Source organism: Oncorhynchus kisutch, linkage group LG16, assembly GCF_002021735.2.
Source record: "Oncorhynchus kisutch isolate 150728-3 linkage group LG16, Okis_V2, whole genome shotgun sequence".
Lineage (NCBI taxonomy): Eukaryota > Metazoa > Chordata > Actinopteri > Salmoniformes > Salmonidae > Oncorhynchus > Oncorhynchus kisutch.
The window spans coordinates 4,361,338-4,381,468 of NC_034189.2; the positions used below are offsets into that span (position 1 = coordinate 4,361,338).

The 20,131-nt window shown below is 45.1% G+C and overlaps 1 protein-coding gene across 2 annotated transcripts in view; it reads left to right on the forward strand.

Annotated features, from left to right (window-relative positions):
- The window catches only part of LOC109883474 (cyclin-dependent kinase-like 2), a 30,533-nt gene extending 12,690 nt beyond the window's left edge, over positions 1-17,843 (forward strand). Inside the window, exons 8-12 of one of the 2 annotated variants that reach the window (XM_031791624.1) lie at positions 14,359-14,576; positions 15,206-15,439; positions 16,737-16,830; positions 17,388-17,616; positions 17,684-17,843. In XM_031791624.1, the coding sequence (XP_031647484.1) occupies positions 14,359-14,576; positions 15,206-15,439; positions 16,737-16,830; positions 17,388-17,616; positions 17,684-17,739 (831 nt within the window). In that variant the 3' untranslated portion in view covers positions 17,740-17,843. The remainder of the gene's footprint in view (positions 1-14,358; positions 14,577-15,205; positions 15,440-16,736; positions 16,831-17,387; positions 17,617-17,683) is intronic. The other variant, XM_031791625.1, reaches the window with a different exon arrangement.
- The last annotated feature ends 2,288 nt before the right edge of the window (positions 17,844-20,131 follow it).

Here is a 20,131-nt window from a genome sequence, read left to right on the forward strand (position 1 = left end):
AAAGTGTTAAACGAATCAAAATATATTTTATATTTGAGATTCTTCAAAGTAGCCACCCTTTGCCTTGATGACAGCTTTGCACGCTCTTGGCATTCTCTCAACCAGCTTCATGAGGTAGTCACCTGGAATGCATTTCAATTAACCTTGTTAAAACCTTTTTTGGGATAGGGGGCAGCATTTTCACTTTTGGATGAATAGCGTGCCCAGAGTGAACTGCCTCCTACTCTGTCCCAGATGCTAATATATGCATATTATTATTAGTATTGGATAGAAAATACGCTGACGTTTTTAAAACTGTTTGAATGATGTCTGTGAGTATAAAATAACTCATATTGCAAGCGAAAACCTGAGAAAAATCCAACCAGGAAGTGGGACATCTGAGGTTTGTGGTTTTTCAAAGCTTGGCCTACCGAATACACATAGAAATATGGATAAAGTTGCACTTCCTACGACTTCCACCAGATGTCAACTGTCTTTAGAAACTTGAATGAGGCTTCTACTATAAAGGAGGGGCTCATGAGACCTCTTTGAGTCAGTGGTCTGGCAGAGTGCCTTGGTCTCATGACGCGCGCTCCCGACAGAGTTACCTCTCGTTCCAGTGCTTTTCTTCAGACAAAGGAATTCTCCGGTTGGAACATTATTGATGTTTTATGTTAAAAACATCCTAAAGATTGATTCCATACATCGTTGGACATGTAATGGAACTTTTTAAATTTTTGTCTGGACGAAGTGCCTGTGCCTCATGAAGATGGATTACTAGGCTGAACACGAAAACAACAAGTTGCTATTTGGATATAGATGATGGACTTTATGGAACTTTATGGAACAAATCAGTCATTTATTGTCCAACTGGAATTCCTGGGAGTGCCTTCTGAAGAAGATCATCAAAGGTAAGTGAATATTTATGGTGCAATTTCTAACTTCTGTTGACTCCAAAATGGCGGATATTTATCTGGCTGGATTGGGCTCTGAGCGCCGTTCTCAGATTATACTTTTTCCGTAAAGTAAAAAAAAAATCTGACACAGCATTAAGGAGAAGTCTATCTTTAATTCTGTGAATAACACTAGCATCTTTTATCAATGTTTATTATGAGTATTTCTGCAAAATCACCGGATGTTTTGGAATCAAAACATTACCGCACATAACATGCCAACTGAGATTTTTGGATATAAATATGCACATTATCGAACAAAACATTCTCACATAGGTATTCCTCTTGTCCAGATGGGTTAGGGCAGTGTGCAGTGTGGTTGAGATTGCATCGTCTGTGGACCTATTTGGGCGGTAAGCAAATTGGAGTGGGTCTAGGGTGTCAGGTAGGGTGGAGGTGATATGGTCCTTGACTAGTCTCTCAAAGCACTTCATGATGACGGATGTGAGTGCTACGGGGCGGTAGTCGTTTAGCTCAGTTACCTTAGCTTTCTTGGGAACAGGAACAATGGTGGCCCTCTTGAAGCATGTGGGAACAGCAGACTGGTATAGGGATTGATTGAATATGTCCGTAAACACACCGGCCAGCTGGTCTGCGCATGCTCTGAGGGCGCGGCTGGGGATGCCGTCTGGGCCTGCAGCCTTGCGAGGGTTAACACGTTTAAATGTCTTACTCACCTCGGCTGCAGTGAAGGAGAGACCGCATGTTTTCGTTTCAGGCCGTGTCAGTGGCACTGTATTGTCCTCAAAGCGGGCAAAAAAGTTATTTAGTCTGCCTGGGAGCAAGACATCCTGGTCCGTGACTGGGCTGGATTTCTTCCTGTAGTCCATGATTGACTGTAGACCCTGCCACATGCCTCTTGTGTCTGAGCCGTTGAATTGAGATTCTACTTTGTCTCTGTACTGGCGCTTAGCTTGTTTGATAGCCTTGCGGAGGGAATAGCTGCACTGTTTGTATTCGGTCATGTTACCAGACACCTTGCCCTGATTAAAAGCAGTGGTTCGCGCTTTCAGTTTCACACGAATGCTGCCATCAATTCACGGTTTCTGGTTAGGGAATGTTTTAATCGTTGCTATGGGAACGACATCTTCAACGCACGTTCTAATGAACTCGCACACCGAATCAGCGTATTCGTCAATGTTGTTATCTGACGCAATACGAAACATCTCCCAGTCCACGTGATGGAAGCAGTCTTGGAGTGTGGAGTCAGCTTGGTCGGACCAGCGTTGGACAGACCTCAGCGTGGGAGCCTCTTGTTTTAGTTTCTGTCTGTAGGCAGGGATCAACAAAATGGAGTCGTGGTCAGCTTTTCCGAAAGGGGGGCGGGGCAGGGCCTTATATGCGTTGCGGAAGTTAGAGTAACAATGATCCAAGGTCTTTCCACCCCTGGTTGCGCAATCGATATGCTGATAAAATTTAGGGAGTCTTGTTTTCAGATTAGCCTTGTTAAAATCCCCAGCTACAATGAATGCAGCCTCCGGATAAATCGTTTCCAGTTTGCAGAGAGTTAAATAAAGTTCGTTCAGAGCCATCGATGTGGGGGGGATATATACGGCTGTGATTATAATCGAAGAGAATTCTCTTGGTAGATAATGCGGTCTACATTTGATTGTGAGGAATTCTAAATCAGGTGAACAGAAGGATTTGAGTTCCTGTATGTTTCTTTCATCACACCATGTCACGTTGGCCATAAGGCATACGCCCCCGCCCCTCTTCTTACCAGAAAGATGTTTGTTTCTGTCGGCGCGATGCGTGGAGAAACCCGTTGGCTGCACCGCTTCGGATAGCGTCTCTCCGGTGAGCCATGTTTCCGTGAAGCAAAGAACGTTACAGTCTCTGATGTCCCTCTGGAATGCTACCCTTGCTCGGATTTCATCAACCTTGTTGTCAAGAGACTGGACATTGGCAAGAAGAATGCTAGGGAGTGGTGCACGGTGTGCCCGTCTCCGGAGTCTGACCAGAAGACCGCCTCGTTTCCCTCTCTTTCGGAGTCGTTTTTTTGGGTCGCTGCATAGGATCCACTCCGTTGTCCTGTTTGTAAGGCAGAACACAGGATCCGCGTCTCGAAAAACATATTCTTGGTCGTACTGATGGTGAGTTGACGCTGATCTTATATTCAGTAGTTCTTCTCGACTGTATGTAATGAAACCTAAGATGACCTGGGGTACTAATGTAGGAAATAACATGTAAAAAAACTAAAAACTGCATAGTTTCCTAGGAACGCGAAGCGAGGCGGCCATCTCTGTCGGCGCCGGAAGTTACTGTTACCAGCTACTCGGTTGAAATGATGCCCTGTGCAACTGGGTACTGGACTTCCTGACGGGCCGCCCCCAGGTGGTGAGGGTAGGCAACAACATCTCCTCCCCGCTGATCCTCAACACTGGGGCCCCACAAGGGTGCGTTCTGAGCCCTCTCCTGTACTCCCTGTTCACCCACGACTGCGTGGCCACGCACGCCTCCAACTCAATCATCAAGTTTGCGGACGACACAACAGTGGTAGGCTTGATTACCAACAACGACGAGACGGCCTACAGGGAGGAGGTGAGGGCCCTCGGAGTGTGGTGTCAGGAAAATAACCTCACACTCAACGTCAACAAAACTAAGGAGATGATTGTGGACTTCAGGAAACAGCAGAGGGAACACCCCGCTATCCACATCGATGGAACAGTAGTGGAGAGGGTAGCAAGTTTTAAGTTCCTCGGCATACACATCACAGACAAACTGAATTGGTCCACTCACACAGACAGCATCGTGAAGAAGGCGCAGCAGCGCCTCTTCAACCTCAGGAGGCTGAAGAAATTTGGCTTGTCACCAAAAGCACTCACAAACTTCTACAGATGCACAATCGAGAGCATCCTGGCGGGCTGTATCACCGCCTGGTACGGCAACTGCTCCGCCCACAACCGTAAGGCTCTCCAGAGGGTAGTGAGGTCTGCATAACGCATCACCGGGGGCAAACTACCTGCCCACCAGGACACCTACACCACCCGATGTTACAGGAAGGCCATAAAGATCATCAAGGACATCAAACACCCGAGCCACTGCCTGTTCACCCCGCTATCATCCAGAAGGCGAGGTCAGTACAGGTGCATCAAAGCTGGGACCGAGAGACTGAAAAACAGCTTCTATCTCAAGGCCATCAGACTGTTAAACAGCCACCACTAACATTGAGTGGCTGCTGCCAACACACTGTCAATGACACTGACTCAACTCCAGCCACTTTAATAATGGGAATTGATGGGAAATTATGTAAATATATCACTAGCCACTTTAAACAATGCTACCTTATATAATGTTACTTACCCTACATTATTCATCTCATATGCATACGTATATACTGTACTCTATATCATCGACTGCATCCTTATGTAATACATGTATCACTAGCCACTTTAACTATGCCACTTTGTTTACATACTCATCTCATATGTTATACTGTACTCGATATCATCTACTGTATCTTGCCTATGCTGCTCTGTACCATCACTCATTCATATATCCTTATGTACATATTCTTTATCCCCTTACACTGTGTATAAGACAGTAGTTTTTTGGAATTGTTAGTTAGATTACTTGTTCGTTATTACTGCATTGTCGGAACTAGAAGCACAAGCATTTCGCTACACTCGCATTAACATCTGCTAACCATGTGTATGTGACAAATAACATTTGATTTGATTTGATTTGATATATTGTGTAACATGATGTCCTATGAGTGTCATCTGATGAAGATCATCAAAGGTTAGTGATTAATTATATCTATATTTCTGCTTTTTGTGACTCCTAACTTTGGCTGGAAAAATGTCTGTGTTTTTTGACTTGGCTATGACCTAACATAATCATATGTTGTGCTTTCGCTGTAAAGCATTTTTTGAAATCGGACACGATGGGTAGATTAACAAGATGTTTATCTTTCATTTGCTGTATTGGACTTGTTAATGTGTGAAAGTTACATTTCAAAAAAATATTTTTGAATTCCGCACACTGCCTTTTCAGCGGATTGTTGTCGAGGGAACCCCTGTCCTAGAAAGGTTAAAGGTTCATTTGTGGAATTTCTTTCCTTCTTAATGCATTTGAGCCAATCAGTTGTGTTGTGACAAGGTAGGGGTGGTATACAGAAGATTGCCCTATTTGGTAAAAGACCAAGTCCATATTATGGCAATAACAGCTCAAATAAGCAAAGAGAAATTACAGTCCATCATTACTTTAAGACATGAAGGTCAGTCATTCCGGAAAATTTCAAGAACTTTGAACGTTTCTTCAAGTGCAGTCGCAAAAACCATGAAGCGCTGTGATGAAACTGGCTTTCATGAAGACCGCCACAGGAAAGGAAGACCCAGAGTCACCTCTGCTGCAGAGGATAAGTTCATTAGAGTTACCAGCCTCAGAAATTGCAGCCCAAATAAATGCATCACAGAGTTCAAGTAACAGACACATCTCAACATCAACTGTTCAGAGGAGACTGCATGAATAAGGCCTTCATGGTCGAATTGCTGCAAAGAAACCACTACTAAAGGACACCAGTAAGAAGAAAATACTTGCTTGGGCCAAGAAACACGAGCAATGGTCATTAGACCAGTGGAAATCTGTCCTTTGATCTGATGAGATTTTTGGTCCCAACCGCCGAGTCTTTGTGAGACGCAGAGTAGGTAAACGGTGGATCTCTGCATGTGTGGTTCCTACCGTGAAGCATGGAGGAGGAGGTGTGGCGGTGCTTTGCTGGTGACGCCGTCACTGATTTATGTAGAATTCAAGGCACACTTAACCAGCATGGCTACCACAGCATTCTGCAGCGATACGCCATCCCATCTGGTTTGCAGTTAGTGGGACTATCATTTGTTTTTCAATAGGACAATGACCCAACACACCTCCAGCCTGTGTAAGGGCTATTTGACCAAGAAGGAGAGTGATGGAGTGCTGCATCAGATGATCTGGCATCCACAATCACCCGACCTCAATCCAATCGAGTTGGTTTGAGATGAGTTGGACTGCAGAGTGAAGGAAAAGCTCAGCATATGTGGGAACTCCTTCAAGACGGTTGGAAAATCATTCCAGGTGAAGCTGGTTGAGAGAATATCAAGAGTGTGCAAAGCTGTCATCAAGGCACAGGGTGGTCAAAATAAAGAAAAACACTTGAATGAGTAGGTGTGTCCAAACTATTGACTGGTACTGTGTGTGTGTGTGTGTGTGTGTGTGTGTGTGTGTGTGTGTGTGTGTGTGTGTGTGTGTGTGTGTGTGTGTGTGTGTGTGTGTATATATATATATATATATATATATATATATATATACACTGAGTACAAAACTTTAAGAACACCTTCCTGATATTGAGTTGCACCCCCCCCCCCCCTTTCCCTCAGAACAGCCTCAATTCATTGGGGGAATAGACTCTACTAGGTATTGAAAGCGTTCCACAGGGATGCTGGCCCATGTTGGCACCAAAGCTTCCCACAGTTGTGCCAAGTTGGCTGGACATCCTTTGGATGGTGGACCATTCTTGATATACACAGGAAACTGTTCATTGTGAAAAACCCAGCAGCGTTGCAGTTCTTGACACACTCAAATCGGTGCGCCTGGCACCTACTACCATGCCCTGTTCAAAGGGACTTAAATCTTTTGTCACCCTCTGAATGGCCAACGTACACAATCCATGTCTCAATCATCTACCCTGACTGAAGTAGATTTAATAGGTGACATCAATAAGGTATCACAGATTTCAGCTGGATTCACCTGGTTAGTCTGTTATGGAAAGAGCAGGTGTTCTTAATGTTTTGTACTCTCCGGACTCTGCCCGTTCGTATTACTGCACTGTTGGAGCTAGAACAGAAACACAAGCATTTAGCAAGGTATTACTGTTGGAACTAGAACAGAAACACAAGCATTTAGCAAGGTATTACTGTTGGAGCCAGAAACACAGGCATTTAGCAAGGTATTACTGTTGGAACTAGAACAGAAACACAAGCATTTAGCAAGGTATTACTGTTGGAACTAGAACAGAAACACAAGCATTTAGCAAGGTATTACTGTTGGAGCCAGAAACACAGGCATTTAGCTCGGTATCACTGTTGGAGCCAGAAACACAGGCATTTAGCTCGGTATTACTGCACTGTTGGAGCAAGAAACACAATCTTTTAGCTAGGTATTACTGCTCTGGTGGAGTTGGAAACACAAGCATTTAGCTAGGTATTACTGTTGGAGCTAGAAACACAAGCATTTAGCTAGGTATCACTGTTGGAGCCAGAAACACAGGCATTTAGCTCGGTATTACTGCACTGTTGGAGCCAGAACAGAAACACAAGCATTTAGCTAGGTATTACTGTTGGAACTAGAACAGAAACACAAGCATTTAGCAAGGTATTACTGCACTGTTGGAGCAAGAAACACAGGCATTTAGCTAGGTATCACTGTTGGAGCCAGAAACACAGGCATTTAGCTAGGTATCACTGTTGGAGCCAGAAACACAGGCATTTAGCTCGGTATTACTGCACTGTTGGAGCTAGAACAGAAACACAAGCATTTAGCAAGGTATTACTGTTGGAACTAGAACAGAAACACAATCTTTTAGCTAGGTATTACTGCTCTGGTGGAGTTGGAAACACAAGCATTTAGCTAGGTATTACTGTTGGAGCTAGAAACACAAGCATTTAGCTAGGTATCACTGTTGGAGCCAGAAACACAGGCATTTAGCTCGGTATTACTGTACTGTTGGAGCTGGAAACACAAGCATTTAGCTAGATATTACTGCTCTGTTGGAGCTGGAAACACAAGCATTTAACTAGGTATTACTGTTGGAGCTAGAAACACAAGCATTTAGCTAGGTATCACTGTTGGAGCTATAAACACAAGCATTTTGCTAGGTATCACTGTTGGAGCCAGAAACACAAGCATTTAGCTAGGTATTACTGTTGGAGCTAGGAACAAGCATTTAGCTAGGTATTATTCTTGGTGCTAGAAACACAAGCATTTAGCTAGGTATTACTGCACTGTTGGAGCTAGGAACACAAGCATTTAGCTAGGTATTACTGTTGGAGCTAGAAACACAAGCATTTAGCTAGGTATCACTGTTGGAGCCAGAAACACAGGCATTTAGCTCGGTATTACTGCACTGTTGGAGCTAGAACAGAAACACAAGCATTTAGCAAGGTATTACTGTTGGAACTAGAACAGAAACACAAGCATTTAGCAAGGTATTACTGCACTGTTGGAGCAAGAAACACAATCTTTTAGCTAGGTATTACTGCTCTGGTGGAGTTGGAAACACAAGCATTTAGCTAGGTATTACTGTTGGAGCTAGAAACACAAGCATTTAGCTAGGTATCACTGTTGGAGCTAGGCACACAAGCATTTAGCTAGGTATTACTGTTGGAGCTAGAAACACAAGCATTTTGCTAGGTATCACTGTTGGAGCCAGAAACACAAGCATTTAGCTAGGTATTACTGTTGGAGCTAGAAACACAAGCATTTAGCTAGGTATCACTGTTGGAGCTAGAAACATAAGCATTTAGCTAGGTGTTACTGTACTGTTGGAGCTAGCAACACAAACATTTTGCTAGGTATTACTGCACTTTTGGAGCTAGGAACACAAGCATTTAGCTAGGTATTACTGTTGGAGCTACAAACACAAGAATTTAGCTAGGTATTACTGTTGGAGCTAGAAACACAAACATTTAGCTAGGTATTACTGTTGGAGCTAGAAACACAAGCATTTAGCTAGGTATTACTGTTGGAGCTAGGAACAAGCATTTAGCTAGGTATTACTGTTGGAGCTAGAAACATAAGCATTTAGCTAGGTGTTACTGTACTGTTGGAGCTAGCAACACAAACATTTTGCTAGGTATTACTGCACTTTTGGAGCTAGGAACACAAGCATTTAGCTAGGTATTACTGCACTGTTGGAGCTAGGAACACAAGCATTTAGCAAGGTGTTACTGTTGGAGCTAGAAACACAAGCATTTAGCTAGGTATTACTGTTGGAGGTAGAGACACAAGCATTTAGCAAGGTGTTACTGTTGGAGCCAGAAACACAGGCATTTAGCTCGGTATTACAGCACTGTTGGAGCTAGAACAGAAACACAAGCATTTAGCAAGGTATTACTGTTGGAACTAGAACAGAAACACAAGCATTTAGCAAGGTATTACTGCACTGTTGGAGCAAGAAACACAATCTTTTAGCTAGGTATTACTGCTCTGGTGGAGTTGGAAACACAAGCATTTAGCTAGGTATTACTGTTGGAGCTAGAAACACAAGCATTTAGCTAGGTATCACTGTTGGAGCCAGAAACACAGGCATTTAGCTCGGTATTACTGTACTGTTGGAGCTGGAAACACAAGCATTTAGCTAGATATTACTGCTCTGTTGGAGCTGGAAACACAAGCATTTAACTAGGTATTACTGTTGGAGCTAGAAACACAAGCATTTAGCTAGGTATCACTGTTGGAGCTATAAACACAAGCATTTTGCTAGGTATCACTGTTGGAGCCAGAAACACAAGCATTTAGCTAGGTATTACTGTTGGAGCCAGAAACACAAGCATTTAGCTAGGAATTACTGCACTTTTGGAGCTAGGAACACAAGCATTTAGCTAGGTATTACTGCACTGTTGGAGCTAGGAACACAAGCATTTAGCAAGGTGTTACTGTTGGAGCTAGAAACACAAGCATTTAGCTAGGTATTACTGTTGGAGGTAGAGACACAAGCATTTAGCTAGGTATTACTGTTGGAGCTAGAAACACAAGCATGTAGCTAGGTATTACTGTTGGAGGTAGAAACACAATCATTTAGCTAGGTATTACTGTACTGTTGGAGCTGGAAACACAAGCATTTAGCTAGATATTACTGCTCTGTTGGAGCTGGAAACACAAGCATTTAACTAGGTATTACTGTTGGAGCTAGAAACACAAGCATTTAGCTAGGTATCACAGTTGGAGCTATAAACACAAGCATTTTGCTAGGTATCACTGTTGGAGCCAGAAACACTAGCATTTAGCTAGGTATTACTGTTGGAGCCAGAAACACAAGCATTTAGCTAGGTATTACTGTTGGAGCTAGGAACAAGCATTTAGCTAGGTATTATTCTTGGTGCTAGAAACACAAGCATTTAGCTAGGTATTACTGCACTGTTGGAGCTAGGAACACAAGCATTTAGCTAGGTATTACTGTTGGAGCTAGAAACACAAGCATTTTGCTAGGTATCACTGTTGGAGCCAGAAACACAAGAATTTAGCTAGGTATTACTGTTGGAGCTAGAAACACAAGCATTTAGCTAGGTATCACTGTTGGAGCTAGAAACACAAGCATTTAGCTGGGTATTACTGTACTGTTGGAGCTATAAACACATGCATTTAGCTGGGTATTACTGTTGGAGCTACAAACACAAGCATTTAGCTAGGTATTACTGTTGGAGCTAGAAACACAAACATTTAGCTAGGTATTACTGTTGGAGCTAGAAACATAAGCATTTAGCTAGGTGTTACTGTACTGTTGGAGCTAGCAACACAAACATTTTGCTAGGTATTACTCTTGGTGCTAGAAACACAAGCATTTAGCTAGGTATTACTGCACTTTTGGAGCTAGGAACACAAGCATTTAGCTAGGTATTACTGCACTGTTGGAGCTAGGAACACAAGCATTTAGCAAGGTGTTACTGTTGGAGCTAGAAACACAAGCATTTAGCTAGGTATTACTGTTGGAGGTAGAAACACAAGCATTTAGCTAGGTATCACTGTTGGAGCCAGAAACACAGGCATTTAGCTCGGTATTACTGTACTGTTGGAGCTGGAAACACAAGCATTTAGCTAGATATTACTGCTCTGTTGGAGCTGGAAACACAAGCATTTAACTAGGTATTACTGTTGGAGCTAGAAACACAAGCATTTAGCTAGGTATCACTGTTGGAGCTATAAACACAAGCATTTTGCTAGGTATCACTGTTGGAGCCAGAAACACAAGCATTTAGCTAGGTATTACTGTTGGAGCCAGAAACACAAGCATTTAGCTAGGAATTACTGCACTTTTGGAGCTAGGAACACAAGCATTTAGCTAGGTATTACTGCACTGTTGGAGCTAGGAACACAAGCATTTAGCAAGGTGTTACTGTTGGAGCTAGAAACACAAGCATTTAGCTAGGTATTACTGTTGGAGGTAGAGACACAAGCATTTAGCTAGGTATTACTGTTGGAGCTAGAAACACAAGCATGTAGCTAGGTATTACTGTTGGAGGTAGAAACACAATCATTTAGCTAGGTATTACTGTACTGTTGGAGCTGGAAACACAAGCATTTAGCTAGATATTACTGCTCTGTTGGAGCTGGAAACACAAGCATTTAACTAGGTATTACTGTTGGAGCTAGAAACACAAGCATTTAGCTAGGTATCACAGTTGGAGCTATAAACACAAGCATTTTGCTAGGTATCACTGTTGGAGCCAGAAACACTAGCATTTAGCTAGGTATTACTGTTGGAGCCAGAAACACAAGCATTTAGCTAGGTATTACTGTTGGAGCTAGGAACAAGCATTTAGCTAGGTATTATTCTTGGTGCTAGAAACACAAGCATTTAGCTAGGTATTACTGCACTGTTGGAGCTAGGAACACAAGCATTTAGCTAGGTATTACTGTTGGAGCTAGAAACACAAGCATTTTGCTAGGTATCACTGTTGGAGCCAGAAACACAAGAATTTAGCTAGGTATTACTGTTGGAGCTAGAAACACAAGCATTTAGCTAGGTATCACTGTTGGAGCTAGAAACACAAGCATTTAGCTGGGTATTACTGTACTGTTGGAGCTATAAACACATGCATTTAGCTGGGTATTACTGTTGGAGCTACAAACACAAGCATTTAGCTAGGTATTACTGTTGGAGCTAGAAACACAAACATTTAGCTAGGTATTACTGTTGGAGCTAGAAACATAAGCATTTAGCTAGGTGTTACTGTACTGTTGGAGCTAGCAACACAAACATTTTGCTAGGTATTACTCTTGGTGCTAGAAACACAAGCATTTAGCTAGGTATTACTGCACTTTTGGAGCTAGGAACACAAGCATTTAGCTAGGTATTACTGCACTGTTGGAGCTAGGAACACAAGCATTTAGCAAGGTGTTACTGTTGGAGCTAGAAACACAAGCATTTAGCTAGGTATTACTGTTGGAGGTAGAGACACAAGCATTTAGCTAGGTATTACTGTTGGAGCTAGAAACACAAGCATGTAGCTAGGTATTACTGTTGGAGCTAGAAACACAATCATTTAGCTAGGTATTACTGTACTGTTGGAGGTAGAAACACAAGCATGTAGCTAGGTATTACTGTACTGTTGGAGGTAGAAACACAAGCATTTAGCTAGGTATTACTGCACTGTTGGAGCTAGAAACACAAGCATTTAGCTAGGTATTACTGTTGGAGCTAGAAACACAAGCATTTAGCTAGGTATTACTGTTGGAGCTAGAAACACAAGCATTTAGCTGTACCTGTGATAACATATGTGTAAGCGACCAATGAATGTGATTTGATTTTGGTTTAGATTCATACTTCTGCCATTTTAATAAAGCTACATTTCAGTCAGTGTTATTTATGTTTAGAACACCAGAGCTGTCAATTGTATTGACTTGTCGCCGAGGCTTTATAGCCCAAATGGTTAATAATGGCTGCCGTTGGTTACCATTGGTTACCATTGGCTACCGTTGGTTACTATTGGTTGCCGGTGGTTTCCATTGGTTGCCATTGGCTACCATTGGTTGCCGTTGGTTACCATTGTTTACCATTGGTTACCATTGGTTACAGCTTGTCAGAATTTCACTGTATCCAGCTAAGGTATACAAGGGGATAGAAGGCCTAGTTGGACAAGGCTAGCTGTGCACATGATGAACGTTAAAGGTAAATATTAATTATTTAATGGAAGAAAAAAAGCACTATTATGATGACTGACTAAAACTAGAAAAAAAGATCCAGAGTTTTAATCAACTGATAATAACTAAAACGAGACTAAAGTTGTCTAGAGATTTGGTGGACTCTCCTCTCCTCTCCTCTCCTCTCCTCTCCTCTCCTCTCCTCTCCTCTCCTCTCCTCTCCTCTCCTCTCCTCTCCTCTCCTCTCCTCTCCTCACCTCTCCTCTCCTCTCCTCTCCTCTCCTCTCCTCTCCTCTCCTCTCCTCTCCTCTCCTCTCCTCTCCTCTCCTCTCCTCTCCTCTCCTCTCTTCTCCTCTCCTCTCCTCTCCTCTCCTCTCCTCTCATCTCATCTCATCTCATCTCCTCTCCTCTCCTCTAATCTAACCCTTTCCTCTCCTCTCCTTTAACCCTCTCCTCTCCTCTCCTCTAACCCTGCCCCTCCCCTCCCCTCCCCTCCTCTCCTCTCCTCTCCTCTAACCCTGCCCTCTCCTCTCCTCCCCTCCCCTCCTCTAACTCTGCCCTATCCTCTCCTCTCATCTAACCCTGCCCCCTCTCCTCCGCTCCTCTAACTCTGCCCTCTCCTCTAACCCTGCCCCCTCTCTTCTCCCTCCTCTAACTCTGCCCAGCTCCTCTCTCCTCTCCTCTAACCCTGCCCCCTCTCCTCTCCTCCCCTCCCTAACTCTGCCCTATCCTCTCCTCTAACCCTGCCCCTCCCCTGCCCCCTCTCCTCTCCTCCCCTCCTCTAACTCTGCCCTCTCCTATCCTCTAACCCTGCCCCCTCCCCCTCCCCTCCTCTCCTCTCCTCTCACTCTGCCCTCTCCTCTCCTCTCCTCCAACCCTGCCCCCTCCCCTCCCCTCCCTTCCCCTGCCCCCTCTCCTCCCCTCCTCTAACTCTGCCCTCTCCTCTCCTCCAACCCTGCCCCCTCCCCTCCCCTCCCTTCCCCTGCCCCCTCTCCTCCCCTCCTCTAACTCTTGCCCTCTCCTCTCCTCTAACCCTGCCCCCTCCCCTCCTCTCCTCTCCTCTCACTCTGCCCTCTCCTCTCCTCCAACCCTGCCCCCTCCCCTCCCCTGCCCCCTCTCCTCCCCTCCTCTCACTCTGCCCTCTCCTCTCCTCCAACCCTGCCCCCTCCCCTCCCCTCCCCTGCCCCCTCTCCTCCCCTCCTCTCACTCTGCCCTCTCCTCTCCTCTAACCCTGCCCCCTCCCCTGCCCCCTCCCCTCCTCTCCTCTCACTCTGCCCTCTCCTCTCCTCTAACCCTGCCCCCTCCCCTCCTCTCCTCTAACCCTGCCCCCTCCCCTCCTCTCCTCTCACTCTGCCCTCTCCTCTCCTCTAACCCTGCCCCCTCCCCTCCTCTCCTCTAACCCTGCCCCCTCCCCTGCCCCCTCTCCTCCCCTCCTCTCACTCTGCCCTCTCCTCTCCTCTAACCCTGTCCCCTCCCCTGCCCCCTCTCCTCCTCTCCTCTCTTCTCCTCCTCTAACTCTGCCCTCTCCTCTCCTCTAACCCTGCCCCCTCCCCTGCCCCCTCTCCTCCCCTCCTCTCCTCCACTCCAGGACTCCAGCAGTACAACAGTCAAAGTGAACGTCACCAAACCAGACGTCACCAAACTCTCCAAAGCTCCAACCACCACAGAGTCTAAACCCCTTGACCCGGACAAGACAATAGAGTCAACCACTACTATGACCACTACTGCAGCTGTTAAACCTGAGAAGGCTGACTGGACCACAGAGAGCCACGCGGTCGCGGTTCACCACGGTCGAACCACCACCGTGTACGATCAGTTTCAGCATTATTAGCGGTTATTTAAAAAATAGTTATTTAAAAATAATAATAATCTTAATTACTTTTCTGTTACATTAAAAAAATACTTACATCTTGAATGAATTGTAGACCCTTTTTTGTTGTTGTCCCAAATGGTACCCTATTGTTCGAAAGAGTCCTGTAAGCCTGGTCTAAAGTAGTGTAGTATATAGTGAATAGGGTGCCAGCCCTGGGCTAAAGTAGTGCACTATATAGGGAATAGGGATCTGGTCTATGGTAGTGCACTATATAGGGAATAGGGCTCTGGTCTAAAGTAGTGCACTATATAGGGAATAGGGCCCTGGTCTATAGTAGTGCACTATATAGGGAATAGGGCCCTGGTCTATAGTAGTGCACTATATAGTGAATAGGGTGCCAGCCCTGGGCTAAAGTAGTGCACTATATAGGGAATAGGGCTCTGGTCTATGGTAGTGCACTATATAGGGAATAGGGCTCTGGTCTAAAGTAGTGCACTATATAGGGAATAGGGCCCTGGTCTATAGTAGTGCACTATATAGGGAATAGGGCCCTGGTCTATAGTAGTGCACTATAGGGAATAGGGTGCCATTTTGGATACAATCTTAAATCTGTTTTGTTTAGGAGTCTGAGCAACACTATCGCCATCAAACCCAGAGTGGAAGAACCAGAGAGGACCGTAGAGGACCACGATCCAACCGTAGGACCAACCCAGGACCAACCTCTACCTCTCATCCCTCCCCTCTCACTCACCTTCACACAGACACCTTCACACAACCTACTGGCTGTCGTCGCCCATGGCAACGGCAACCTGGGCGGAGTTGGGGTGGGGCCTCAGCCCGGAACACTCGGTCTGAGGTGCAGAACTACAGCTCCCATAATGCATCACACTGAGAATGTTAGACCAGGGTTGAAGAACATAACACTTGTTTTTGTTTTTGTTGTTGTTATTGTTTGTTTGTCCTCTCTAGGGTTATAGACAAAGCTTAGGCCTAGATTCAATCAGATAGCAGACACACATAGTGGTTGTTGTTGTTATTGTTTGTTTGTCCTCTCTAGGGTTATAGACAAAGCTTAGGCCTAGATTCAATCAGATAGCAGACACACATAGTGGTTGTTTTGGCAGTGTCGGAGGTGGAGATGTCAAATCGGTGGGGAAGCTGCTCTTGTGATCATTGTCACGAAGCCACACCTGCCCCACTCGCGTTAGAGGTGCAGAATGAGGCCTCCCGAGTGGCGCAGTGGTTTTAAGGCACTGCATCGCTAGCTGGCACCACTAGAGATTCTGGGTTCGAGTCCAGGCTCTGTCGCAGCCGGCCGCGACTGAGAGACCCTTGGTGCGGCGCACACTTGGGACAGCGTCGTCCGGGTTAGGGGAGGGTTTGGCCCGACACCCGGGACAGCGTCGTCCGGGTTAGGGGAGGGTTTGGCCCGACACCCGGGACAGCGTCGTCCGGGTTAGGGGAGGGTTTGGCCCGGCAGGGATGTCCTTGTCCCATCGCACACTAGTGACTCTTATGGCCGGCCGGGCGCGATAAACTCTGACACGGTCGCCAGCTGCACGGTGTTTCCTCCGACACATTGGTGCGGCTGGCTTCCGCGTTAAACTCTGACACGGTCGCCAGCTGCACGGTGTTTCCTCCGACACATTGGTGCGGCTGGCTTCCGGGTTAAACTCTGACACGGTCGCCAGCTGCACGGTGTTTCCTCCGCATTGTGTCAAGAAGCAGTGCGGCTTGGTTGGGTTGTGTTTCGGAGACCTTCGTCCTTCGTCTCTCCCAAGTCGGTACGGGAGTTGCAGCCAATAACTACCAATTGGGGTAAAAAATAAAAATACAGAGAGAAAGTGTACGCTATATAGAAATAATGACACTCAAATTGAACAATCATGAAACTAAATAAAAGGATTTGTATGGTTGAGGTGGTGTTACATCACAGTGTTCCAAGAAGCAAGGCAGCGTGGGATGTCTGTTAATGTTAACTCCAGCCAATGGCAACGTCCGCTTTAGCCACTTGTGGATTTGATTTGCTCACAATACAGTTCCACCGCCAACACAACCGCTATGTGGATCTTGGCTAAAGCGGATCTGATTGTATCGAGCCCTAGAGAGTTGGTGACTGTGTGTTTATGTGTCTGTCTGTCTGTCGTCTCTAGGTCAATAGACAAGTCTAAAAGACACGTAAACATTTTCAACAGAATCTCACAGCAATCTCTCTCCAGTCATTTCACTGGCAATCTGATGGCTCAGGTAAGTGTGTGTGTGTGTGTGTGTGTGTGTGTGTGTGTGTGTGTGTGTGTGTGTGTGTGTGTGTGTGTGTGTGTGTGTGTGTGTGTGTGTGTGTGTTGCGCGCGCGACTGCTCAAGTGAAATGTTCTTCCACAAGATAGTAAACATTAACCCCCCAGGCCCCTGTCTGGCTATATCATCTAACCACTCCTCTGTCGGGCTATATCATTCTATTCTATTCTATTCTATTCTATTCTTGTCTCTCCTCTCCTCTCCTCTCCTCTCCTCTCCTCTCCTCTCCTCTCCTCTCCTCTGTCTCCTCTGTCTCCTCTCCTCTCCTCTCCTCTCCTCTCCTCTCCTCTCCTCTCCTCTCCTCTCCTCTCCTCTCCTCTCCTCTCCTCTCCTCTCCTCTCCTCTCCTCTCCTCTCCTCTCCTCTCCTCTCCTGTCACTCCTCTCCTCTCCTCTTCCTCTCTCCTGTCTCCTGTCTCTCCTCTCCTCTCCAACTCTCTTTCTCCTCTTTCTCATCTTCTCCTCTCCTCTCTCCTGTCTTCTTGTCTCTCCTCACTCCTCTTCTCTAGCTCCTCTCTCTCCTCTATCTCTTCTCTCTTCTTCTCTCTCTACTCTCTTTTCTCTGTCCTCTGCAGATGATATCAGAGAAGAGTGTGATCCACGAACGTTCCTTCCTGTCCGACCGCGAGCGTGACCGAGGAGACCGTGAGCGTATGGCTACGGTTGGGAAGAGGAAGCCAGACATTTTCTTCCCTGAACTAAGAACCTCTCTGCTGCCTGAGATACGAGGGGCTGAAGGTACGCTCTGCACACACACACACACGCTTTGCGGATTATATTGACCAGGTCCCCTTGTGTCTTCCAGGTAAACAGACTAAACCCACCAGGACCAGAAGAAGGAGAGACACATCCCCTCTATAGCCACAATGGATACACACCACTACAACACACTACAATACACACCACTACACACTACAATACACATCACTACAACACACACCACTACAATACACACCACTACAACACACACCACTACAACACACTACAATACACACCACTACACACTACAATACACATCACTACAACACACACCACCACAATGCACACCACTACAACCCACTACAACACACACCACCACAATGCACACCACTACAACCCACTACAACACACACCACTACAACACACACCACTACACACTACAATACACACTACAATACACACCACTACAACACACACCACTACAACACACACCACTACAATACACATCACTACACACTACAATACACACCACTACAACACACTACAATACACACCACTACAACACACTACAATACACACCACTACAACACACTACAATACACACCACTACAACACACACCACTACAATACACACCACTACAACACACTACAATACACACCACTACACACTACAATACACACCACTACAACACACTACAATACACACCACTACACACTACAATACACACCACTACAACACACACCACTACAATACACACCACTACAACACACACCACTACACACTACAATACACACCACTACAATACACACCACTACAACACACACTACTACAACAATACACACCACTACACACTACAATACACACCACTACAACACACACCACTACAACACACTACAACACACCACTACAACACACTACAACACACACCACTACAATACACACACACTACAATACACACCACTACACACCACTACAACACACTACAACACACACCACTACAACACACACTACACACCACTACAACAACACACACTACTACAACATACTACAATACACACTACAACACACACTACACACTACACACCACTACAACAACACACTACAATGCACACCACTACAACACACACCACTACAACACACACTACACACCACTACAACAACACACAGTACTACAACACACTACAATACACACTACAACACACAATACACACTACAACACACACTATACACCACTACAATACACATCCCCTCTATAGCCACAATGGATACACACCACACCACTACAAAACACACTACACACACACACAACACACTACACACTACACACCACTACAACACACTACAACAACACACAGTACTACAACACACTACAATACACACCACTACAACACACTACAATACACACCACCATTACAATACACACCACACCAACACACACACCAATACAATGCACACCACACCCCACCAACACACATCAACACACACACCACACCAACACACACACACTACAATACACACTACACCACTAGAACACACACACTACAACACACACACTACAATACACACCACACCAACACACACACACACACTACAATATACACCACACCACACCAACACACACACCACTACAATGCACACCACACCCCACCAACACACATCAACACACACACCACACCACAATACACACTACACCACTAGAACACACACACTACAACACACACACTACAATACACACCACACCAACACACACACACACACTACAATATACACCACACCACACCAACACACACACCACTACAATGCACACCACACCCCACCAACACACATCAACACACACACCACACCACAATACACACTACACCACTAGAACACACACACTACAACACACACACTACAATACACACACACTTTACAAAGGACCCACAGCATGACTGATACACACCGTCATTGTAAATAATCATTTGTTCTTAACTGACTTGCCTCGTTAAATAAAGGTTAACATTTTTTATAAAGATTGAAAAAACACTCAAACAGACCACTGTGAAAGGTATCAGAGCTTTTAACCAGAGCTTTTAACCAGAGCTTTTAACCAGAGCTTTTAACCAGAGCTTTTAACCAGAGACTTTAACCAAAGACGTTAACCAGAGACTTTAACCAGAGACTTTAACCAGAGACTTTAACCAAAGACGTTAACCAGAGACGTTAACCAGAGACTTTAACCAGAGACTTTAACCAGAGACTTTAACCAGAGGCTTTAACCCCAGGAACGACTCCAGGAAAGACAGACATCATCACTTAGTCATCGATGATGCAATATAGTGACATCACTTAGTCATCGATGATGCAATATAGTGACATCACTTAGTCATCGATGATGCAATATAGTGACATCACTTAGTCATCGATGATGCAATATAGTGACATCACTTAGTCATCGATGATGCAATATAGTGACATCACTTAGTCATCGATGATGCAATATAGTGACATCACCTAGTCATCGATGATGCAATATAGTGACATCACTTAGTCATCGATGATGCAATATAGTGA